Source organism: Salmo salar, chromosome 07, assembly GCF_965601325.2.
Source record: "Salmo salar chromosome 07, fSalSal1, whole genome shotgun sequence".
Classification (NCBI taxonomy): Eukaryota; Metazoa; Chordata; class Actinopteri; order Salmoniformes; family Salmonidae; genus Salmo; species Salmo salar.
Genome location: NC_138297.1, coordinates 14,185,001 through 14,211,985, shown reverse-complemented (window position 1 = coordinate 14,211,985; position 26,985 = coordinate 14,185,001). Strand labels below are relative to the sequence as shown.

The 26,985-nt window shown below is 45.2% G+C and overlaps 1 protein-coding gene across 11 annotated transcripts in view; it reads left to right on the top strand.

Moving 5' to 3' along the window:
- LOC106608569 (actin-binding LIM protein 2) overlaps positions 1 to 26,985 on the top strand; it is a 113,339-nt gene that overhangs the window by 45,110 nt on the left and 41,244 nt on the right. For all 11 annotated transcript variants that reach the window (XM_082977360.1, XM_082977358.1, XM_082977363.1 and 8 more), the window contains exons 2-5: positions 4,539 to 4,700; positions 23,974 to 24,157; positions 26,266 to 26,378; positions 26,503 to 26,629. In XM_082977360.1, coding sequence (XP_082833486.1) covers positions 4,539 to 4,700; positions 23,974 to 24,157; positions 26,266 to 26,378; positions 26,503 to 26,629 — 586 coding nt within the window. The remainder of the gene's footprint in view (positions 1 to 4,538; positions 4,701 to 23,973; positions 24,158 to 26,265; positions 26,379 to 26,502; positions 26,630 to 26,985) is intronic.

The following is a 26,985-nucleotide window of genomic DNA, read 5'->3' as shown; positions in this document are numbered from 1 at the left end:
GACAGCTTGGTTATTAGGCTATGTTACCCTGATGAAGACAGCTTGGTTATTAGACTGTGTTACCCTGACGAAGACAGCTTGTCTGTCCAATCCTTGGTTATTAGGTTATAACATTATTGCATCTGGGCTCCTAGAGTGAGGCTCTTCTGTTCTTCTTCAAGCTACGTTACCTGCATTGGCAAATATCTTCAATCTCTAACGTTAACATTAACAGGACTACAATGAACAAAAATTACAAGTGATTGACTTTGAAATATGTTTTAATGAACAGTGAGGCAAGCTCACAAAATTGTACATTCAGTTTACATCCACTGGGATTCACAAGATGACAGCCTGGTTTGATGGTTTGCTCAGGAATCCCTAAAACATGAAACAACATGAATTATAATTCATGCAAATGTAAAATGCCATATAGCAAGCTAAATGTATAGCTAGTTGGCTAATGTTAGCTAATCAGATATTTTTTTAAAATAGAGATTTTCGTAAATTAACTTTATTACCACAAAATATGCATAATCATTTTTCTCGAGGGGCGGGGTGGGGGGGGTGGCTGTGGGATTATTTATGATACTCTTTAAAGAGGTAGGGTTTTTAGATGTTTGAGAGAGGGAGAGAGAGAGAGAGAGAGAGAGAGAGAGAGAGAGAGAGAGAGAGAGAGAGAGAGAGAGAGAGAGAGAGAGAGAGAGAGAGAGAGAGAGAGAGAGAGAGAGAGAGAGAGAGAGAGAGAGAGAGAGAGAGAGAGAGAGAGAGAGAGAGAGAGAGAGAGAGAGAGAGAGAGAGAGAGAGAGAGAGAGAGAGAGAGAGAGAGAGAGAGACTTATAAGTCAATGACTTCAGGGTATCAACATTGACGTCCTTCCAAATTGTAATTTGACACGTTAAAAAAAAATAAAAAAATCTAGAAACACCTGCTGGATGGTGCAGCAACACGACTTCACATTAATGTCAAAGTTCATCTTCCATGTGCAGGGTGGGAATCAAAAGGTCTGGAACAAAACTAATATTGAGAAATATTGGATTTAGAAGAATTTGTATGAGACTCTTTCCTAGAGACCCTATCCTCTTGGCAATCTCTTTCACATTGTCTCTTGCTTTGTCTATGGTGATTCAGTATGACCTACCTCTAAAATGAATTAGTTCTAGGGTTAATTTCCACGCAAGGTCAGAGACCAAAGCTCTCTGTAGTAACACAGTCTAATAATTGGTGCTGCTGGCTTCCGGGTTAAGTGGGCATTGTGTGGCTTGGTTTGGTTGTGTTTCGGAGGACGCACGGCTCTCGTCCAAATCCCGAGTTCAAACAGGAGTTGTAGCGATGAGACAAGACTGTAACTACCTATTGGATACCATGAAATTGGGGAGAAAAAATGGGTAAAATATAAAAATAATAATAAATAAATAAATCTGATTGTGATCATTTGTGTTGATCTGCATGATATCACAAGCTGAAGAGAATCTCTTCATCCTCAGCTTCAGCAACTCTCTTTCTCTGCCATTTTGGCATTCTGCCACTTGTCTCTATCCTAGCTGCTGCACATGCCAGCTTTTCTGGACTTTTCTGGCTCCGGCTGGCTCTGGCTGGCTCCCTGATGTCAATATCCATGCTCGAATAAATCATTCCTAAATGTAGAGGATCTAAATCCTCTTTGAGGTTGCGATAGCCAACATCCCAAGGTCGAACGTGTTGTCCACCAGAAATCACCCCTGCGGTGGTGGTAACCCGAGCATTGTAATCTCCCACCCCCGCCAGCCCCGCAGATGGACCCTGCCTGGAATGTTGCAGAGCACCATGGAATCCCCGTGGGTTAAGGGAACAGGCTATTTTTAGGCGGGGGGAGCATGGATCCTGGAAGAGGAATCCAAGATGGCCGCCCAACTGGACCACACTGACTGCTCACATACTGTAGCTATCGACTAACCTAAGGAAAAATGTGTGTGTGGGGTGGGGGGAGGGGACCTAGATGGCCTACACTGCCAGAACAGCCATTTGCTGGGCTCTGGAGAAAGAGAGGTAGAAAAAAAGGAGAGAGGCAGAGAGAGAGAGAGAGTTATGGGATGGGTACACAGAGTGGAGGCTCTTCATAGCACATTGTATTCCTTGTGTGTCAGGAGCACTCCTTCAGTGGTTGAGTTCTCTTCATAGTGTATCTGCTTTAGGCCTAAACTGCTACTGTACCCCTTACAAGAGATGCTGCCCCCTATAGGAACATCTGGTTAACAAATCATCTTGGACCCCTCCATCATCCCAAGCCTTATTTATTGTCCTGACAGGAATTGAACGACACAGGATCCCCTCAACAGGTGCGTGCCAGGAGCAGTGCATGCTGGTCTGGCTGAGTGAGTGAGTGAGTGAGTGAGTGAGTGAGTGAGTGAGTGAGTGAGTGAGTGAGTGAGTGAGTGAGTGAGTGAGTGAGTGAGTGAGTGAGTGAGTGAGTGAGTGAGTGAGAGATAGCGAGGGACACAAACAGACCCCCATTTCCTCCAATAGAATAGTCTCGGCTGGACCATGGCTGTGCCACATGGTTACAATCAACTCAGGCCCTTTTGAAGTGCCCCAGACCATTTTATGAGGACACATGACTTCACTTCCCCCAAATTCTTGGCTTTATTGGAAGCAGCATACTCGCATGCTGAAAACTGGTAGCTTAAACTATACTAAGAAAGACTTCTGCTACCCATTGACAAGCAGCAGGCTTCTAATATCTGTCAGATTGTTGGAATATCGTCATAGAGATGAATATCTTCGATATTTGGATTATATTTTATGCCTCCTGTTGTACTTTCATGTAAGAGATGGATACCTCCATAAAAATGCAATTGATCTGGAAATCTGGATTTGAATTTAAAACAGATTTTAGGGCCACTCTGCTAGGCCATAACCTTATTCAAATACAATGAATTTGGAACATGAAATATGAGAAAACAGCACCACACCTCCAGCCTTGTGGGAGGTGAAAATCTCTCTGTTTCTTTGTAAATTTATGAGGACTTGTTTGTTTTAGACTACCTCACACACTCACCTCTCCCTGTTTTTTAACCGGTCTTCCGCTGACTCTCTAAAAATAATATATATATGTTTTTTACCTCACCAGATGCCCTTTAAACATTCCCAGAATCAGAATTCATTGCTCTATCTCCAAGTCTGGATCTTCCAGATATGACCGAGAGTCCCGAGACCTCCAAGGGTTAATAAATGGTGTTGAAGGTGTATTTACCATGTCCAGAGTTGGCTACCTACAGCCCACAGACAGAGCACCACAGGTTGTACAGTGCCTAACATGCCTTTGGTTGCATCCCAAATGGCACCCTAATCCCTATGTCGTGCACTACACACTACTTTGGACCAGAGCCCCATGGGACCTGGTCAAAAGTAGTGCACGACATAGGGATTAGGGTACCATTTGGGACTAATGCTCCATCTAATTTGGGCCTAAGTAGATGCTAAACATGGACATTTCTCAAGTTCTCAACGGGAGTGTTGGCAGACGAACAACAGAGAGGATCAACACCTAAGTGAATGGATGAATGAATTAATGAATGGATGAATGGACACTGAAGCTGAAACTGGTTCTTGGGTAAACACTAGTGCATTTGCTCTGCCTAGCTGAATGCCATTGTTTTGTTTGTCTTTGAATCCATTTTGACAAACTCCCCTTCTTTTCAACTTTTCAATTATGGTAACCATGGTGTCCAAAACAGAACCGGTTCGACGAACACAGACGTGTTTGACAAGGAGAGAGAGAGAGAGAGACGGAGGGAAACAAAGTTGCACTATTTGTTTGATTAGTTGTCAGTATTAAAAGGGTGATGATGGATAAGTATACGAGTGTTTTGTGTCATAATAAATGGAGAAGGGAGAGCTGCTGAAACAAGTAAGCTGATTGGAGGAAGGTATCAGATTGGGGTCTGTGTTTGTCACTGGAAGACAGGATTACTAATTGATGAGTTGTAGTTTTTACATTATACATTTTCCATTATAAATCTGATTGTGATCATTTGTGTTGATCTGCATGATATCACAAGCTGAAGTAGGCTGAAGAGAAGCTCTTCATCTTCAGCAACACACACTCTCTCTCTCTCTGTCTCTCTCTCTCTCTCTCTCTCTCTCTCTGTCTCTCTGACACTGTATGTACTGATTATCTGGTCATATCTTTCCCACTACACATACTGGGCATATTTAGAGCAGTGCATACCATGTGCAGGCCTTCGAGCTATTTGAAGATTCCAACATGCTTTTGTAGTGTGTGTGTGTGTGTGTGTGTGTGTGTGTGTGTGTGTGTGTGTGTGTGTGTGTGTGTGTGTGTGTGTGTGTGTGTGTGTGTGTGTGTGTGTGTGTGTGTGCGTGCGTGCGTGCGTATGGGGGCATATGTATGAGTATGCGGATGTGCAGTTTTTTTTTATGAGTCATGAATGTTTTTGGTTTATGACTGCGCGTGTGTGTGTTTCCACACGTGACTCTCCAAATGCATGCATGTGTGTGTGTGTGCATTTCTATGCACAGAACATACCCATCTAACCTCTCTGTGTCTCTGTGTGTTTCAGTATTTCACCAGCAGGCTGTCCACAGCCCTCTGGAGCAGGCGAAGCAGGGCGGCGGCGGCAGCAGCAGCTCTGTCCCCTGTCAGAACTGTGGCAAGGCCTGCAAGGGAGAGGTGCTGCGCGTGCAGAATAAACACTTCCACATCAAGTGCTTTGTCTGCAAAGGTAAGTTCAACCTTGACCCCTAACCCCTGACCTCTTATTGTCTAGTCAATACATCTCACCAGATACAGGGACACAAATGCTGCTGGATAGTTACTATGAGCAGTTCCACTAGCTACTGGATTTCCTCTATGGCAATGGATGCGCACACACACACACACACACACACACACACACACACACACACACACACACACACACACACAGGTTATTGCAGGTGTAACATGCTGTACAGGTCAGGTCATCTTGCTACCATATCTCCTTCACCAGAGCACTACCATAGGAAACAGGGAAGATAGGGCAGGTCAAAGCAATCACAGACCAGCAGGGTCTGGGCTTCCTGTTTTGTCTCTTTAGTGTGTGTGTGTGGCTGAAGAGCCGGGTGCTGTGATCTCATATTCAGCCCATCCCCTCCCTCCTGCTGTTCTCCTCCTCTATCTGTCACCTCCATTGCACTCTGTAAGGCCACGGTCTTTCACTAGGGGCTTGTATGTTGTTATGAACACAGGCAGTGTTGCTAAGAAACGAGAAGGGTCGGGACAATGTCGGGCGCTTCCTGCATTTTATCGCGTTTATTCTTACATCAGTGTGTAACGCCACCGGACACCCCCCGGGCAGTCATCCTCTACTCTAGGAACGAGGGAGGAGGGAACAGGGCAGTCATCCTCTACTCTAGGAACGAGGGAGGAGGGAACAGGGCAGTCATCCTCTACTCTAGGAACGAGGGAGGAGGAAACAGGGCAGTCATCCTCTCGTCTAGGAACGAGGGAGGAGGGAACAGGGCAGTCATCCTCTCGTCAAGGAACGAGGGAGGAGGGAACAGGGAAGTCATCCTCTCCTCTAGGAACGAGGGAGGAGGGAACACAGGGACGGCACCCACCTCAGCCACCGCCCTTAACAGGAAGTCTTATTTTGCCCATCCCAGAATTCCACAGCAGGAATGCAATCCAGAAATTCAATTTCCATCTAACTGTCCGATTTATACTGCCAGAATTCGTCATGTATCATAAGGGATGATGGGGGCCCATTTTGACGAAACACTTCCAGATGTGGACTGACTGGACTACAGAGCTTGAGGTAGAAGTTACTCTGAAGTCCAGATCTAGGAATACAGTAGATGACCCTACCTCCAATCCATTAGATGGATAAAAAGATATCTGACCCTGTATCAGTCAGTAGTCAGGAACAACTTCCTACCTCAGGCTCCAGTCTTCCTACCTCAGGCTCCAGTCTTCCTACCTCAGGCTCCAGTCTTCCTACCTCAGTCTTAGCCCGACAGCGACAGGGTTGGCTGTATCATAAAACCATCAAACCTTCCTCATGTTGATCTGGAAGAGAATCAACCATATCAAGTATAACCTCCCTGCCTGCTTATCACCAATTATAGCGAGTATGGGTGTTAGCCAGACGGCTAATGGAGCCAGTTCTGAAGGGGAAACCATAAGCGTTTCGCTAGCTAGTTGTAAATTAGCGCTATGCTACACAGGGGTATTCATTTAATGTAACCCCCTCAGTGGCTCTGGTCCTCTGATAGCATCAGCGCTAACATAAAACAGCTTCAGATATAGCCCTATGCTATGTAATCATGCTGCTTTTCGCTAACTAATTAACGATTATGCTCAGAATGCTATTGCTAATTAGCAACATGCTAGGGAAGTGTTTTTGTTGATGTTTGACCTCCATAGTGTCCACTTATGTCTGAATTTCTGACACCAGATTAATTAGCTAGTTAGTGAGTCAAGCACAGTACGTCCAAAATGAAAGATACACTGAGATCGTTTTCTGGCAGAACATTGAGCAGATGTTTATCCCTCGCCTGTTTTTGCGCTCATGGAGGATGATAACATCACAAAAGCATTTTCACACAAGAAAGAATTGACTACTGCCAGCAAAACTGTTGACACACCCAGTCTCACTATACAAGCTAACAGGCATATGAACTTTATACACACAGATGGAAAAATGCATAGAGTATATGCTGCAAGATAAAGGGAAACAACTGTTAGCGATATCAGCTATCAGTGTCATTATTAACCTATCAAAATAGGTTCCTTCATAGAAGTGTTGGTGTTGGACAGTAAATATACACTTATAACCATGTGCCGGGGTCTATTTGACAGCATGGGGGCCTTGGGGGGGGGGACAATAGCAGCTGTTTTAGATGTTCTCAATGGGGTGTTGTCTCTTGGCCTCTCTCTGTTCTCTCGTTCTTGGACCAGAACCTTCGTAGCTCGGGGGCTTTTTTTCGTCACTCAGGGATGGGATAGTGACCTCACCCCACGCACACACATACCACCAACGCCCACCCCTGTAGCCCAGGAACAGGTCCAGGGTCTAGGGGTCTAGTGCATGTTCCATACGGGTCCTTGTGGACCAGAGATAGATTGGAATGGAATGCAGTCATAGCTAGGGATATTACAGTAGATATGGTTGTTTAGGATATACTGTATCTAGGGATAGTACAGTAGATATGGTTGTTTAGGATATACTGTATCCAGGGATAGTACAGTAGATATGGTTGTTTAGGATATACTGTATCCAGGGATAGTACAGTAGATATGGTTGTTTAGGATATACTGTATCTAGGGATAGTACAGTAGATATGGTTGTTTAGGATATACTGTATCTAGGGATAGTACAGTAGATATGGCTGTTGGGTAGGGCCAGGATATAGCTAGGATAGGGATAGTACAGTAGATATGGCGGTTGGGTAGGGCCTGGATATATCTAGGGATAGTACAGTAGATATGGCTGTTTAGGATATATCTAGGGATAGTACAGTAGATATGGCTGTTTAGGATATATCTAGGGATAGTACAGTAGATATGGCTGTTTCGGATATATCTAGGGATAGTACAGTAGATATGGCTGTTTAGGATATATCTAGGGATAGTACAGTAGATATGGCTGTTTAGGATATATCTAGGGATAGTACAGTAGATATGGCTGTTTAGGATATATCTAGGGATAGTACAGTAGATATGGCTGTTTAGGATATATCTAGGGATAGTACAGTAGACATGGCTGTTTAGGATATATCTAGGGATAGTACAGTAGATATGGCTGTTGGGTAGGGCCTGGATATATCTAGGGATAGTACAGTAGATATGGCTGTTGGGTAGGGCCTGGATATATCTAGGGATAGTACAGTAGATATGGCTGTTTAGGATATATCTAGGGATATTACAGTAGATATGGCTGTTTAGGATATATCTAGGGATATTACAGTAGATATGGCTGTTGGGTAGGGCCTGGATATATCTATCTGCTTTTCCCTGGTCCGGACAAATTAGGAACCCTAATCCCCCATGTTGTAGACAAACTCCAGGTTCTGTCCTGTCCTGTGTCAGGGTCTGTGAATGGAGAGAATGGAGGAAAGTAATAGAAAACATTGGATATTTAGATGTAAACTTGTGTAATGGACAACAGATAGGCCCTACCCAGCTTGCCTTGCCTACATTGTCTTATTAGAAGTCTGCTAGCAATTTAGATCCGTTTCTCATATCAAAATTATCGACCATGGACCCAATGATCAACCGTATGCTCTCCACCCCACTTCTTTAGGTGTCCAAATGAATGCCAGTTGGCATTCTATTCTGTCAAGGACCTACATGTACTGTATGATCAATCTTAAGACTAGCCAGACACACATACTGTAAAATAGACAGGGCGTTTTACAGGGGCCTGCCGACAAGGCGCATAGCGGCCTACACTTTACACACAGCTCATATATATTTCATAGCACCAGCGTTTATGACTCTGTACTGGTACCCCCTGTATATAGCCTTGCTATTGTTATTTTACTGCTGCTCTTTAATTAGATTTTTTAGGTATTTTTCTTAAAACTGCATTGTTGGTTTAGGGCTTGTAAGTAAGCGTTTCACTGTAATACTTGTTGTATTCGGCGCATGTGACAAATAAAAAGTAATTTTAATTTTATATAGGGTCACTTGGCGTCTGGAAGACTGAATGGGCTTAACCAGAGGTCTGGGCTGGCTGCTGTGCCCATTGTAATTCTCCACTGAAAGATCAGAATAGGGAATTAGATTAGTCCCAAAGGACATCTAAATGACATGCTAATTGAATGTCAATATGTCACGCAGCATCCTGTGGTCTGGTGCTGTTCAGCTGTCTGAAGGGTTCATTTGGGTGTATAGACGCAGGCAGGCTTGTAATAGGACTCTCCAACCACGGGATTGTATGCACAGACCCCGTCTGATTCCTTTATTGATGTGGTGCTCAGGTGTGTGTGTGTGTGTGTGTGTGTGTGTTATTCAAGTGTGTGTGTCGGTGTGTATTAATAGTTGTAGAGGACTCTAGTCAAAACATCTCTGAGTAGCAGTGCTGATCTAGGATCAGTTTGCCTTTTAGATCATAATGAATCAGATTATATGGACATGGGGGGGCTGATTCTAGATCATCTTTGTGATCACAGGCCCTGATATGGATAGTATAGGATTAAACTAGTTGGAGGTTGAAGGACATGTCAAAGTTTTCATCCTGTCAGTCCTGTGTTATGCATCCCAAGTTAGCTGCTAAATATTACATTAATTCTACCCAAACTATCTGCACTAACCCTACGCACAAGCACTAGACTATATATTCACACCATATACACACTCACCCAGTACATTGACACTTTCACATACACTACATATGCACACACACACATACATACTGTACACACACACACACACACATGCATACCGACACAACACAAACACACATACATACACACACACACACACCCTGCCTTCATGTACATATCTACCTCAAATGCCTCTTACATCTGCACATTGATCTGGTACTGGTAATACCTGTATATAACTCCACATTGATCTGGTACTGGTACTCCCTGTATATAGCTCCACATTGATCTGGTACTGGTGCTCCCTGTATATAGCTCCACATTGATCTGGTACTCCCTGTATATAGCTCCACATTGATCTGGTACTGGTACTCCCTGTATATAGCTCCACATTGATCTGGTACTGGTACTCCCTGTATATAGCTCCACATTGATCTGGTACTGGTACTCCCTGTATATAGCTCCACATTGACCTGGTACTGGTACTCCCTGTATATAGCTCCACATTGATCTGGTACTGGTACTCCCTGTATATAGCTCCACATTGATCTGGTACTGGGTACTCCCTGTATATAGCTCCACATTGATCTGGTACTGGTGCTCCCTGTATATAGCTCCACATTGATCTGGTACTGGTACTCCCTGTATATAGCTCCACATTGATCTGGTACTGGTACTCCCTGTATATAGCTCCACATTGATCTGGTATGGGTACTCCCTGTATATAGCTCCACATTGATCTGGTACTGGTACTCCCTGTATATAGCTCCACATTGATCTGCTACTGGTACTCCCTGTATATAGCTCCACATTGATCTGGTACTGGTACTCCCTGTATATAGCTCCACATTGATCTGGTATGGGTACTCCCTGTATATAGCTCCACATTGATCTGGTACTGGTACTCCCTGTATATAGCTCCACATTGATCTGGTACTGGTACTCCCTGTATATAGCTCCACATTGATCTGGTACTGGTAATACCTGTATATAGCTCCACATTGATCTGGTACTGGTGCTCCCTGTATATAGCTCCACATTGATCTGGTACTGGTGCTCCCTGTATATAGCTCCACATTGATCTGGTACTCCCTGTATATAGCTCCACATTGATCTGGTACTGGTACTCCCTGTATATAGCTCCACATTGATCTGGTACTGGTGCTCCCTGTATATAGCTCCACATTGATCTGGTACTCCCTGTATATAGCTCCACATTGATCTGGTACTGGTACTCCCTGTATATAGCTCCACATTGATCTGGTACTGGTACTCCCTGTATATAGCTCCACATTGATCTGGTACTGGTACTCCCTGTATATAGCTCCACATTGATCTGGTACTGGTACTCCCTGTATATAGCTCCACATTGATCTGGTACTGGTACTCCCTGTATATAGCTCCACATTGATCTGGTACTGGTACTCCCTGTATATAGCTCCACATTGATCTGGTACTGGTACTCCCTGTATATAGCTCCACATTGATCTGGTACTGGTACTCCCTGTATATAGCTCCACATTGATCTGGTACTCCCTGTATATAGCCTCACATTGATCTGGTACTGGTACTCCCTGTATATAGCTCCACATTGATCTGGTACTGGTACTCCCTGTATATAGCTCCACATTGATCTGGTACTGGTACTCCCTGTATATAGCTCCACATTGATCTGGTACTGGTACTCCCTGTATATAGCTCCACATTGATCTGGTACTGGTACTCCCTGTATATAGCTCCACATTGATCTGGTACTGGTGCTCCCTGTATATAGCTCCACATTGATCTGGTACTGGTGCTCCCTGTATATAGCTCCACATTGATCTGGTACTGGTGCTCCCTGTATATAGCTCCACATTGATCTGGTACTGGTGCTCCCTGTATATAGCTCCACATTGATCTGGTACTGGTACTCCCTGTATATAGCTCCACATTGATCTGGTACTGGTACTCCCTGTATATAGCTCCACATTGATCTGGTACTGGTGCTCCCTGTATATAGCTCCACATTGATCTGGTACTGGTGCTCTCTGTATATAGCTCCACATTGATCTGGTACTGGTACTCCCTGTGTATAGCTCCACATTGATCTGGTACTGGTGCTCCCTGTAAATAAAACTCAGCAGAAAAAGAAACGTCCTCTCACTGTCAACTGAGTTTATTTTCAGCAAACTTAACGTATGTAAATATTTTTATGAACATAAGATTCAACAACTGAGACATGAACTGAACAAGTTCAAGTAACAGTCAGTATCTGGTGTGGCCACCAGCTGCATTAAGTACTGCAGTGCATCTCCTCCTCATGGACTGCACCAGATTTGCCAGTTCTTGCTATCAGATGTTACCCCACTCTTCCACCAAGGCACCTGCAAGTTCCCAGACATTTCTGGGGAGAATGGCCCTAGCCCTCACCCTCCGATCCAACAGGTTCCAGACGTGCTCAATGGGATTGAGATCTTTGCTGGACATGGCAGAACACTGACATTCCTGTCTTGCAGGAAATCACGCACAGAACGAGCAGTATGGCTGGTGGCATTGTCATGCTGGAGGGTCATGTCAGGATGAGCCTGCATGAAGGGTACCACATGAGGGAGGAGGATGTCTTCCCTGTAACGCACAGTGTTGAGATTGCCTGCAATGACAACAAGCTCAGTCCGATGATGCTGTGACACACCGCCCCAGACCATGACGGACCCTTCACCTCCAAATCAATCCCCTTCCAGAGTACAGGCCTCGGTGTAACGCTCATTCCTTCGACGATAAACGCGAATCCAACCATCACCCTCGGTGAGACAAAACTGTGACTCGTCAGTGAAGAGCACTTTTTGCCAGTCCTGTCTGGTCCTGCGACGGTGGGTTTATGCCCATAGGCGACGTTGTTGCCGGTGATGTCTGGTGAGGACCTGCCTTACAACAGGCCTACAAGCCCTCAGTCCAGCCTCTCTCAGCCTATTGCGCACAGTCTGAGCACTGATGGAGGGATTGTGCGTTCCTGATGTAACTCGGGCAGTTGTTGTTGCCATCCTGTACCTGTCCCGCAGGTGTGATGTTTGGATGTACCAATCCTGTGCAGGTGTTGTTACACGTGGTCTGCCACTGCGAGGATTATCAGCTGTCCGTCCTGTCTCCCTGTAGCGCTGTCTTAGGCATCTCACAGTACGGACATTGCAATTTATTTCCCTGGCCACATCTGCAGTCCACATGCCTCCTTGCAGCATGCCTAAGGCACGTTCACGCAGATGAGCAGGGACCCTGGGCATCTTTCTTTTGGTGTTTTTCAGAGTCAGTAGAAAGGTCTCTTTAGTGTCCTATGTTTTCATAACTGTTACCTTAATTGCCTACCGTCTGTAAGCTGTTAGTGTCTTAACGACCGTTCCACAGGTGCATGTTCATTAATTGTTTATGGTTCACTGAACAAGCATGGGAAACAGTGTTTAAACTCATTACAATGAAGATCTGTGAAGTTATTTGGATTTTTATGAATTATCTTTGAAAGACCGGGTCCTGAAAAAGGGACGTTTCTTTTTTTGCTGAGTTTAGCTCCATTCTTGTGTATTGTATTTTATTCCTCTTGTGTTCCTATTTTCGTTGGGAAGGACTCGTCAGTCTACACCAGTTGTATTCGGTGCATGTGACAAGTATAATTTGATTTGGTCTCCCTGTGAATGACCTTGTAGCAACAGAGAATTATCGTCAATCAATCAGCCCATAGGCATGATACAATGGAGAGAGAGGGTTCTTAGGTCTTCTCTCAGCAGGAAATGGAACAATTAGCTGAAGAAAAGCATCTGCTCAATGGCTTATTATATTCTTATTATTATTACTATTATTGTATTATTATTGTCTGTGTAGTGTGTATAAATCCCATATGGTTCTTGAGTCTATGTTATTGTATTTGTCATTCCAGCAGTAGGTAGCTACTTCCTACAGACAATCCTTTCTATACAGTACAGGCAACCTAATCTACTGCAACATAATATTACTTGGCTTTCTTCCCTCAACCATTACGCACCCTCATGTACTCACCACCCCTTTCTACCACACTCAAGAGTTCAACGGGTCAGAGGCCTTTGTAATTTCCACCAGGTATGCTCCACTCCATAAGTCAATGCCCCTTGCAGAGTAATTATACTAAACATACCGTAATACACGTGTTTGAGTGTGACATGTTTTTGACATGGTTTTGGACACACCCACTGTCGTCACGGGTAGGGTAGGGTATGGTAGGGTACACACTTAGAAAAAAGGGTTCCAAAAGGGTTCTTTGGCTGTCCCCATAGGAGAACCCTTTTTGGTTCCAGGTAGAACATTTGTGGGATCCATGTAGAACCCTCTGTTGAAAGGGTTCTACATGGAACTCAAAAGGGTTCCACCTGGAACCAAAAAGGGTTCTTCAATGGGTTCTCCTATGGGGACAGCCGAAGAACCCTTTTAAGGTCTAGATGGAAAAAGGTGCTAGGAGTGTAGGGTAGGGAATGGTATGCACTTCGAACAATAAAGTCTCATTTTTGGTAGACGGGAGTCATTGAAAGTATTTTTGGTAGACAGGAGTCATTGAAAGTATTTTTGGTAGACAGGAGTCATTGAAAGTATCTTTGTTGGGCTTGAGTAGTATTTCAGTTCTTTTGTTTGTTTCAGGAACTTTGATTGAAAAAGGTATCCTATGCTTGAAAGCAGGCTGTTTTTCGTTTGTCGTCTCTTCCCCCAGTGAGTTGTGCTCTTTGGTGCGTACAGGGATAACAGACCCCAACAACACTTGATTTGATTGGATCTGATTCCGTAAGTGCAGCGGCAGGCAAGAGAGCGAGTGGTGAATTCTTTTCAAGCTGCTTTGACACATCCAGAATGAACTAGGTATGAGGGATACATGAAGGAGAGATGAGGGGAAGAGAGCTTCACAGTGTCTATTAGTGGAGAGGAGGGGAGAACACAAGCCACATCTTTTGTCTGTTTTGTACTGAACGCTGGTGATGATGTGATGGTAAACTGGGTTGAGTTACGTAATGCACTCAACTCATCACGCCCAGGAAAGAACTAGAGCCGAGTTCCCCAACGGGTCACCGGTTGGACATAAAAGACGGTAAACACACCAGTAAATCCGCTCCAAGTGATTTTAATTTGGGAAATCTGTTTCAATGTTTTCCCACGCATAATAGGGAGATAGATACAGTATATATGATTGTATACTAGAGGTCGACCGATTATGATTTTTCAACACCGATACCGATTATTGGAGGGCCCAAAAAAAAAGCCGGTGCCGATTAATCGGCCCATTTCTTTATTTTTATTATTTGTAATAATGACAATTACAACAATACTGAATGAACACATATTTTAACTTAATATAATACATCAATAAAATCAATTTAGCCTCAAATAAATAATGAAACATGTCCAATTTGGTTGAAATAATGCAAAAAAGTGTTGGAGAAGAAAGTAAAAGTGCAATATGTGCCATGTAATATGTGCCAACGTTTAAGTTCCTTGCTCAGAACATGAGAACATATGAAAGCTGGTGGTTCCTTTTAACATGAGTCTTCAATATTCCCAGGTAAGAAGTTTTAGGTTGTAGTTATTGTAGGAATTATAGGAATTATAGGACTATTTCTCTCTATACGATTTGTATTTCATATACCTTTGACTATTGGATGTTCTTATAGGCACTTTAATATTGCCAGTGTAACAGTATAGCTTCCGTACCTCTCCTCGCTCCTACCTGGGCTCGAACCAGGAACACCGACAACAGCCACCCTCGAAGCAGCGTTACCCATGTAGAGCAAGGGGAACAACTACTCCAAGTCTCAGAGCGAGTGACGTTTGAAACGCTATTAGCGCGCACCTCGCTAACTAGCTAGCCATTTCACATCGGTTACACCAGCCTAATCTCGGGAGTTGATAGGCTTGAAGTCATAAACAGCGCAATGCTTGAAGCACAGCGAAGAGCTGCTGGCAAAACGCACGAAAGTGCTGTTTGAATGAATGCTTATGAGCCTGCTGGTGCCTACCATCGCTCAGTCAGACTGCTCTATAAAATCATAGACTTAATTATAACATAATAACACAAAGAAATACGAGCCTTAGGTCTTTAATATGGTCGAATCCGGAAACTATCATCTTGAAAACAAAACTTTATTATTTTAGTGAAATACGGAACCGTTCCGTATTTTATCTAACGGATGGCATCCATAAGTCTAAATATTCCTGTTACATTGCACAACCTTCAATGTTATGTCATAATTACATAAAATTCTGGCAAATTAGTTCGTAACGAGCCAGGCGGCCCAAACTGTTGCATATACCCTGACCCTGCTTGCAATGAACCCAAGAGAAGTGACATAATTTCACCTGGTTAATATTGCCTGCTAACCTGGATTTCTTTTAGCTAAATATGCAGGTTTAAAAATATATACTTCTGTGTATTGATTTTAAGAAAGGCATTGATGTTTATGGTTAGGTACAGTCGTGCAACGATTGTGCTTTTTTCGCAAATGCGCTTTTGTTAAATCATCCCCCGTTTGGCGAAGTTGGCTGTCTTTGTTAGGAAGAAATGGTCTTCACACAGTTCGCAACGAGCCAGGCGGCCCAAACTGCTGCATATACCCTGGCTGTGTAGCACAGAACGCAAGAGAAGTGACATAATTTCCCTAGTTAAAAGAAATTCACGTTAGCAGGCAATATTAACTAAATATGCAGGTTTAAAAATATATACTTGTGTATTGATTTTAAGAAAGGCATGGATGTTTATGGTTAGGTACTTGTTGGAGCAACGACAGTCCTTTTTCGCGAATGCGCACCGCATCGATTATATGCAACGCAGGACATGCTAGATAAACTAGTAATATCATCAACCATGTGTAGTTAACTAGTGATTATGATTGATTGATTGATTGATTGTTTTTTATAAGATAAGTTTAATGCTAGCTAGCAACTTACCTTGGCTTCTTACTGCATTCGCGTAACAGGCAGGCTCCTCGTGGAGTGCAATGTAAAGCAGGTGGTTAGAGCGTTGGACTAGTTAACCGTAAGGTTGCAAGATTGAATCCCTGAGCTGACAAGGTAAAAATCTGTCGTTCTGCCCCTGCACAAGGCAGTTAACCCACCGTTCCTAGGCCGTCATTGAAAATAAGAATGTGTTCTTAACTGACTTGCCTAGTTAAATAAAGGTCTAAAAAAAAAAAAATCGGCGCCCAAAAATACAGATTTCTGATTGTTATGAAAACTTGAAATCGGCCCAAATTAATCAGCCATTCCGATTTAATCGGTCGACCTCTATCGTATACAAACGTAAGCAAGGTTTGACATTTTTATGTTTTAGTCATATATTATATCTGTTTGGGCTTCTTTCAGTCAATTAGCAAATTATTTGTAATTATGTTCCAGCCCCCTGACCATCCATCCGCTCGTGAAAGAAATCGGCCCGCGGCTGAATCTAGTTGATGAACCCTGAACTACAGCATTTAGAACCGTCCTAGAACCGTTCTTTCTCTCCTCTCTTCATTATCTCTTCTCTCCTCTCTCTTCTCTCCTATCTTCATTATCTCTCCTCTCTTCATTATCTCTTCTCTCTTCATGATCTCTTTTCTCCTCTTCATTATCGTTTGTCTCCTCTTCATTATCTCGTCTCTCATCTTCATTATCTCTTGTCTCCTCTTCATTATCTCTCCTCTCTTCATTATCTCTTCTCTCCTCTCTTCATTATCTCTTCTCTCCTCTCTTCATTAGCCCTTCTCTCTCCTCTCTTCATTAGCCCTTCTCTCTCCTCTCTTCATTAGCCCTTCTCTCTCCTCTCTTCATTATCTCTTCTCTCCTCTTCATTAGCCCTTCTCTCTCTTCATTATCTCTTCTCTCCTCTCTTCATTATCTCTTCTCTCCTCTCTTCATTAGCCCTTCTCTCTCCTCTCTTCATTATCTCTCCTCTCCTCTCTTCATTAGCCCTTCTCTCTCTTCTCTCCTCTTCATCAGCTCTTCTCTCTCCTCTCTTCATTATCTCTTCTCTCCTCTCTTCATTAGCCCTTCTCTCTCCTCTCTTCATTAGCCCTTCTCTCTCCTCTCTTCATTAGCCCTTCTCTCTCCTCTCTTCATTATCTCTTCTCTCCTCTTCATTATCTCTTCTCTCCTCTTCATCAGCTCTTCTCTCTTCTTAGAGACAGACTGTAGGCCTATTAGGGGAGTCATTATAACCATCCTGCCTGGTTTCTGAAGGTGGTAAATGATTCATATTTATTATCACTCATTAATTTATGAACCTATGCCAACGGCGGAGATTGCCATGCTTAGGACTGGTGTTGAAGTATGTTTGATTGGTGATGACGATCTTCATCTTCATATCTTCATCCAATATCCCTCCCTGAATCATCCTCCAGCCAACTGCATGTCCTTTCTACTAGGTCACAGGTCACATATTTCACAGCAGGCTGTTTGATGAGTCGACATTGGTGACAGTGTGTCCCAAACTAGAGACGTTCTCTGGTACAGGGAGTAGCAGCAGAGGGGATGGGTTTCAATCCTCTACATACCAGAATGCAGATCAGAGCCCTTCAGTCAGAGTCCAGGGTCCTGAATGCATACCAGAATCTACATCTGATGCCTTCCAACAGAGTAACCCAGTACCCCCTCCTTCACCCTAAACCTTCCCACATAGTAACCCAGTACCCCCTCCTTCACCCTAAACCTTCCCACCGAGTAACCCAGTACCCCCTCCTTCACCCTAAACCTTCCCACATAGTAACCCAGCACCCCCTCCTTCACCCTAAACCTTCCCACATAGTAACCCAGCACCCCCTCCTTCACCCTAAACCTTCCCACAGTGACCCAGTACCCCCTCCTTCACCCTAAACCTTCCCACAGAGTAACCCAGTACCCCCTCCTTCACCCTAAACCTTCCCACATAGTAACCCAGTACCCCCTCCTTCACCCTAAACCTTCCCACAGAGTAACCCAGTACCCCCTCCTTCACCCTAAACCTTCCCACAGAGTAACCCAGTACCCCCTCCTTCACCCTAAACCTTCCCACATAGTAACCCAGCACCCCCTCCTTCACCCTAAACCTTCCCACAGTGACCCAGTACCCCCTCCTTCACCCTAAACCTTCCCACAGAGTAACCCAGTACCCCCTCCTTCACCCTAAACCTTCCCACATAGTAACCCAGTACCCCCTCCTTCACCCTAAACCTTCCCACAGAGTAACCCAGTACCCCCTCCTTCACCCTAAACCTTCGCATACAGAGTAACCCAGTACCCCCTCCTTCACCCTAAACCTTCCCACATAGTAACCCAGCACCCCCTCCTTCACCCTAAACCTTCCCACAGAGTAACCCAGTACCCCCTCCTTCACCCTAAACCTTCCCACAGAGTAACCCAGTACCCCCTCCTTCACCCTAAACCTTCCCACAGAGTAACCCAGTACCCCCTCCTTCACCCTAAACCTTCCCACAGAGTGACCCAGTACCCCTCCTTCACCCTAAACCTTCCACAGAGTAACCCAGTACCCCTCCTTCACCCTAAACCTTCCCACAGAGTAACCCAGTACCCCCTCCTTCACCCTAAACCTTCCCACAGAGTAACCCAGTACCCCCTCCTTCACCCTAAACCTTCCCACAGAGTGACCCAGTACCCCTCCTTCACCCTAAACCTTCCCACAGAGTAACCCAGTACCCCTCCTTCACCCTAAACCTTCCCACAGAGTGACCCAGTACCCCCTCCTTCACCCTAAACCTTCCCACAGAGTAACCCAGTACCCCCTCCTTCACCCTAAACCTTCCCACATAGTAACCCAGTACCCCCCTCCTTCACCCTAAACCTTCCCACAGAGTGACCCAGTACCCCTCCTTCACCCTAAACCTTCCACAGAGTAACCCAGTACCCCTCCTTCACCCTAAACCTTCCCACAGAGTAACCCAGTACCCCCTCCTTCACCCTAAACCTTCCCACAGAGTAACCCAGTACCCCCTCCTTCACCCTAAACCTTCCCACAGAGTGACCCAGTACCCCTCCTTCACCCTAAACCTTCCCACAGAGTAACCCAGTACCCCTCCTTCACCCTAAACCTTCCCACAGAGTGACCCAGTACCCCCTCCTTCACCCTAAACCTTCCCACAGAGTAACCCAGTACCCCCTCCTTTACCCTAAACCTTCCCACATAGTAACCCAGTACCCCCCTCCTTCACCCTAAACCTTCCCACAGAGTAACCCAGTACCCCTCCTTCACCCTAAACCTTCCCACAGAGTAACCCAGTACCCCCTCCTTCACCCTAAACCTTCCCACAGAGTAACCCAGTACCCCTCCTTCACCCTAAACCTTCCCACAGAGTAACCCAGTACCCCCTCCTTCACCCTAAACCTTCCCACAGAGTAACCCAGTACCCCCTCCTTCACCCTAAACCTTCCCACAGAGTAACCCAGTACCCCCCTCCTTCACCCTAAACCTTCCCACAGAGTAACCCAGTACCCCTCCTTCACCCTAAACCTTCCCACATAGTAACCCAGTACCCCCTCCTTCACCCTAAACCTTCCCACAGAGTAACCCAGTACCCCTCCTTCACCCTAAACCTTCCCACAGAGTAACCCAGTACCCCCTCCTTCACCCTAAACCTTCCCACAGAGTAACCCAGTACCCCCTCCTTCACCCTAAACCTTCCCACAGAGTAACCCAGTACCCCCTCCTTCACCCTAAACCTTCCCACATAGTAACCCAGTACCCCCTCCTTCACCCTAAACCTTCCCACAGAGTAACCCAGTACCCCCTCCTTCACCCTAAACCTTCCCACAGAGTAACCCAGTACCCCCTCCTTCACCCTAAACCTTCCCACAGAGTGACCCAGTACCCCTCCTTCACCCTAAACCTTCCCACAGAGTAACCCAGTACCCCTCCTTCACCCTAAACCTTCCCACAGAGTGACCCAGTACCCCCTCCTTCACCCTAAACCTTCCCACAGAGTAACCCAGTACCCCCTCCTTCACCCTAAACCTTCCCACATAGTAACCCAGTACCCCCCTCCTTCACCCTAAACCTTCCCACAGAGTAACCCAGTACCCCTCCTTCACCCTAAACCTTCCCACAGAGTAACCCAGTACCCCCTCCTTCACCCTAAACCTTCCCACAGAGTAACCCAGTACCCCTCCTTCACCCTAAACCTTCCCACAGAGTAACCCAGTACCCCCTCCTTCACCCTAAACCTTCCCACAGAGTAACCCAGTACCCCCTCCTTCACCCTAAACCTTCCCACATAGTAACCCAGTACCCCCTCCTTCACCCTAAACCTTCCCACATAGTAACCCAGTACCCCCTCCTTCACCCTAAACCTTCCCACATAGTAACCCAGCACCCCCTCCTTCACCCTAAACCTTCCCACATAGTAACCCAGTACCCCCTCCTTCACCCTAAACCTTCCCACAGAGTAACCCAGTACCCCCTCCTTCACCCTAAACCTTCCCACAGAGTAACCCAGTACCCCCCTCCTTCACCCTAAACCTTCCCACAGAGTAACCCAGTACCCCTCCTTCACCCTAAACCTTCCCACATAGTAACCCAGTACCCCCTCCTTCACCCTAAACCTTCCCACAGAGTGACCCAGTACCCCCTCCTTCACCCTAAACCTTCCCACAGAGTAACCCAGTACCCCCTCCTTCACCCTAAACTCACTCCTAAACCTCACCTCCGTGATGGGCTCAGTCCTAATCCCCTGCTAATGCACCTTATTGATGTTGTAAAGAGGTTGTATTGACGTTGTAAAGAGGTTATATTGACGTCGTAAAACAGTTGTATTGACGTTGAAAATAGGGTGTATTGATGTTGTAAAGAGGTTGTATTGATGTTGTAAATAGGGTGTATTGATGTTGTAAAGCAGTTGTATTGACGTTGAAAATAGGGTGTATTGATGTTGTAAATAGGTTGTATTGACGTTGTAAATAGGGTGTATTGATGTTGTAAAGCGGTTGTACTGACATTGAAAATAGGGTGTATTGATGTTGTAAAGAGGTTGTATTGACATTGAAAATAGGGTATATTGATGTTGTAAAGAGGTTATATTGACGTTGTAAAGAGGTTATATTGACATTGTAAAGAGGTTGTATTGACGTTGTAAAGAGGTTGTATTGAGAATTAATGTGAGGGGGAGTGTGGGAACGGTACTAGGTTATGCAACAGGGAAACAACAGACTAGGATGGTGTTCATGTGGAACAATGACAACACTTTTACTGTAGTACTGGACAAATTATAAGCAGTAATACATCACCCGTGCTTCTGAAAATGGCCGAGAATCTGTGGAACAGTGGTTAGGTTGCTGTGCCAAGAAGGTGTCACAGAGATCCTATTCAATTCAATTGGTTTTAGTATGTCATTCTATGGAAGGTGTGGCCTGGCTGTCCTGGGTTCAAGTGACATGGCTGTCATTTTCTGTCAGATCACATTCTGTGTTATAGCTGTCTGAAAGGAGGGTGTTACTTTAGTTTCCACACTGATGTTATCGAGATAGGAAACCCTCAGGCACTGCTGTTTATGTATTACCTCATCTACATTCCGTCTTTGTACTGCGTGTGTGTGTGTGTGTGTGTGTGTGTGTGTGCACCATGCGTGTTGTGTGACACCTCATCTCCACAAGGTGTTAAAAGGTCAGGGAGGATTCCTGAAGCATCACATCTCTCTCTGTTTCTCTCCTTCCCTTCTTTTTCGGAGAAAGAAGGCAGGAAACCCAAGCCATCAGTGCCTGTGAAAGAGAGGAACTCACTTTGTTTTATTAAACGAGTGGAAAAAGGAGTTTCCAGCGGGCGGGTCCAGGGAGTGATGTCATGGGGATGTGTGTATTGTGTTGTTGCCATGGTTAATGTATTATTTCCATGCTGAGAGAGGAGAGAGATGTTTCATCTCTGTGTGATGCTGTCAGTCACTCTGTGTAGTGTGTGTGATGCTGTCAGTCACTCTGTGTAGTGTGTGTGATGCTGTCAGTCACTCTGTGTAGTGTGTGTGATGCTGTCAGTCACTCTATGTACTGTCTGTGATGGCTTTTCATGCCGTGCTCATGGAGGTGAAATGCGTTGAATTTCCACACACATAAACACATGCTGAAAGATGCAGACACCCACACTCTCTCTGTATCTCAGTGATGTGTTGCTGGCAGCCACAGTGGTTCATGAAAACAAGACGTGTAGAAAAGGCTCTTGGTATCACAGTTGTTCCTCTCACTTGTTCCAGACTGTGAGATAGTGCTGGTGTTATCAACTGTGTCCATTCCTCTTCATTGGACCTCTCTTCATGGATTCCAGCTAGAGTTATCCATCTGTACCACCCTCTCAGGCATTTCAGCTAGAGTTATCCATCTGTACCACCCTCTCAGGCATCTCAGCTAGAGTTATCCATCTGTACCATCCTCTCAGGCATTTCAGCTAGAGTTATCCATCTGTACCACCCTCTCAGGCATTTCAGCTAGAGTTATCCATCTGTACCACCCTCTCAGGCATCTCAGCTAGAGTTATCCATCTGTACCACCCTCTCAGGCATTTCAGCTAGAGTTATCCATCTGTACCATCCTCTCAGGCATTTCAGCTAGAGTTATCCATCTGTACCACACTCTCAGGCATTTCAGCTAGAGTTATCCATCTGTACCACCCTCTCAGGCATTTCAGCTAGAGTTATCCATCTGTACCACCCTCTCAGGCATTTCAGCTAGAGTTATCCATCTGTACCACCCTCTCAGGCATTTCAGCTAGAGTTATCCATCTGTACCACCCTCTCAGGCATTTCAGCTAGAGTTATCCATCTGTACCACCCTCTCAGGTATTTCAGCTACAGTTATCCATCTGTACCACCCTCTCAGGTATTTCAGCTAGAGTTATCCATCTGTACCATCCTCTCAGGCATTTCAGCTAGAGTTATCCATCTCTACCATCCTCTCAGGCATTTCAGCTAGAGTTATCCATCTGTACCACCCTCTCAGGCATTTCAGCTACAGTTATCCATCTGTACCACCCTCTCTGGCATTTCAGCTACAGTTATCCATCTGTACCACCCTCTCAGGCATTTCAGCTAGAGTTATCCATCTGTACCATCCTCTCAGGCATTTCAGCTAGAGTTATCCATCTGTACCACCCTCTCAGGCATTTCAGCTAGAGTTATCCATCTGTACCATCCTCTCAGGCATTTCAGCTAGAGTTATCCATCTGTACCATCCTCTCAGGCATTTCAGCTAGAGTTATCCATCTGTACCACCCTCTCAGGCATTTCAGCTAGAGTTATCCATCTGTACCACCCTCTCAGGCATTTCAGCTAGAGTTATCCATCTGTACCATCCTCTCAGGCATTTCAGCTAGAGTTATCCATCTGTACCATCCTCTCAGGCATTTCAGCTAGAGTTATCCATCTGTACCATCCTCTCAGGCATTTCAGCTAGAGTTATCCATCTGTACCACCCTCTCAGGCATTTCAGCTAGAGTTATCCATCTGTACCATCCTCTCAGGCATTTCAGCTAGAGTTATCCATCTGTACCACCCTCTCAGGCATTTCAGCTGATTGTGAAGAAGGCAGTGCATACCTAAATGTTGGTTAACCCATTCAATTGTTGGAAGTATATATGGAATGTGATATTTCTTTCTTTTTTATACAGCAATGCTTATTTTGACAAATGTAAACAAAACACACTGCTATCTTTGATTGGATGTCTCATTGTGTTCCCCTCTCTCTTTCCCCATGCAGTGTGTGGCGTTGACCTGGCCCAGGGGGGGTTCTTTGTGCGTCAGGGGGAGTACATCTGCACCCTGGACTACCAGCGGATGTACGGCACGCGCTGCTTCAGCTGTGAGGAGTTCATCGAGGGAGAGGTGGTGTCAGCGCTGGGAAAGACCTACCACCCACGCTGCTTCGTCTGCGTCACCTGCAAGTAAGGGAGGAGGGACACACACACACACACACACACACACACACACACACACACACACACACACACACACACACACCTAAGGGACAATCAGATGCACAGACAGATGGATGCCCACATTAAAATATGCATCTGGATGTTTTGAAGACTGTCAATACTGTAGTTTGACCTGGAATCCCCTAACGCATTCAAATGGAATACTGTGTGTGTGTGTGTGTGTGTGTGTGTGTGTGTGATCTATAAGCCAGTGTTAACTATGTGTGTGTGTGTGAAGGTGTTGTTGTTGTTGTTGATCTCTCTTTCTCCCTGCTCTCTCTCCCTCTCTCCCTGATTCTCTCTCTCCCTCTCTCCCTGATTCTCTCTCTCTCTTTCTCCCTGATTCTCTCTCTCTCCCTCTCTCCCTGATGCTCTCCCTCTCTCCCTGATTCTCTCTCTCTCTCTCTCCCTGATTCTCTCTCTCTCTTTCTCCCTGATGCTCTCTCGCTCCCTGATTCTCTCTCTCCCTCTCTCCCTGATTCTCTCTCTCTCCCTCTCTCCCTGATTCTCTCTCTCTCTTTCTCCCTGATGCTCTCTCTCTCTCGCTCCCTGATTCTCTCTCTCTCTTTCTCCCTGATGCTCTCTCTCTCTCTCTCTCGCTCCCTGATTCTCTCTCTCCCTCTCCCTGATTCTCTCTCTCTCTTTCTCCCTGATGCTCTCTCTCTCTCTCTCTCTCTCTCTCTTTCTCCCTCTCTCCCTGTGTGGTATATGATGTATGTTAGTCTCCATCTCCAATACTGCTGTATCTGTCACTGTGTCCGTTCTTCTTCTAGGGTAGATGAATAATCTCTAATGTGACCTCTTACATTTAGGAGTTTGGGATGTCATAAAGGCTGAGAGGAAGGGATGGAGAGGGTGGAGGATGGGTGACACTGTCCTGACTCCTGTAGAGGTTGTTGTGCGGTCTGTCCCTTGGCAAGAGCATAGTGTTACTTTAACCACACTGTGTGTGTGGTTAGTTGCATTGGTATCTATATGTGTGTGTTTCTCTGTGGGGAGGAGGGAGGGAGTCTCAGATTGGTTGTTCTACATCTGTCATCACACATTCATCATCTATCTAGTTCTCCTCTCTGTATCTCTATTCATCACACATTTAGCATCTATCTAGTTCTCTCTGTATCTCTATTCATCACACATTCAGCATCTATCTAGTTCACTCTGTATCTCTATTCATCACACATTCAGCATCTATCTAGTTCTTTCTGTATCTCTATTCATCACACATTCAGCATCTATCTAGTTCTCTCTGTATCTCTATTCATCACACATTCAGCATCTATCTAGTTCTCTCTGTATCTCTATTCATCACACATTCAGCATCTATCTAGTTCTCTCTGTATCTCTATTCATCACACATTCATCATCTATCTAGTTCTCTCTGTATCTCTATTCATCACACTGGGTCAGTGTGGATGGGACCATGTACTTGTTGGTATATGTCATTTACGACTCATTAGTCTGGTGCGTGTGTGTTTGTCCCTACTCTTGAACCTGAGCAGCCTGGCTGTGACAGTGACCATATCAGATCCAGTGGGACTAACGTAGAGCATTAGGTGATAAACATAGCATGATAACAACTCCCATCTTTCACACTAATATCAGCCAAGACAATATGGAATTATCTCTGCTCTATTCTACTGAACCCACTGCCAGTCTGGTAGTGAGATACTCCTCAGTGCTGTAGTACAGTTTGGTGTAATGGAGTCTTCCCTAATGCTGCTCACCTAAAGGCTTTGATACATTTATGCATGGTCAATGTGGGGGTTATTTATTCACATGATCTAATACCGTGAGAATTTAGTTGAAAAGGTCTTCGTCAGTGGCCTTCGTCTGTCAGTGGCCCTCGTCAGTGGCCTTCATCAGAACTCATTTCTTTATCAATGTTGGCGCCCAAAAATTGTTGCACCTCGAATCACGTTGGTTGTCCGCCCTTCACGTATTACCCTGGAATGTCAGCCATAGTCATCATGGTCTGCAGTCTTACTCACCCAAACAGTAAAACATGTTCACAGTTCAATAATGACTAGTTCATTGTTGTGAACTGACCGTGTCTTGTGTTGCGTGTTGATTGACAGACAGCCGTTCCCTGCCGGTGACCGTGTGACTTTTAACGGTAAAGAGTGTGTCTGCCAAAACTGTACACAGCCCCAGTCTGCCAACAGCCCTGCTCCCATACAGGCTGTCCACAGTAAGTTACCCTACATACACTCATGTTCTGTCTCACGTCATCATTCTATACAGTAGAATATCAGTCCACCTCCTCTCGCTTCACATCCTGATAAATCTCTCTCTCTCTCTCTCTCTCTGTGTAGACTGCTGTGGCTGTGGGAAGGAGTTTAAGAATGAGCAGTCTCTTGTAGCGCTGGATAAACACTGGCACCTGGGCTGCTTCAAGTGTAAGGTCTGCAACAAGGTGCTCAACGCCGAGTACATCAGCAAGTGAGTCTCTCATAGCCCTAACAACACCACATCTCAACACCACATCAACACCTCCTCAACACCACAACACCTCAACAACACCACATCTCAACACCACAACATCTCAACACCTCCTCAACAACACCTCAACACCACAACACCTCCTCAACACCACACCTCAACACCTCCTCAACACAACATCTCAACACCTCCTCAACACCACAACATCTCAACACCTCCTCAACACCACAACATCTCAACACCTCCACAACACCACAACATCTCAACACCTCCTCAACACCACACCTCAACACCACAACACCTCAACACCTCCTCAACACCACAACACCTCAACACCTCCTCAACACCACAACACC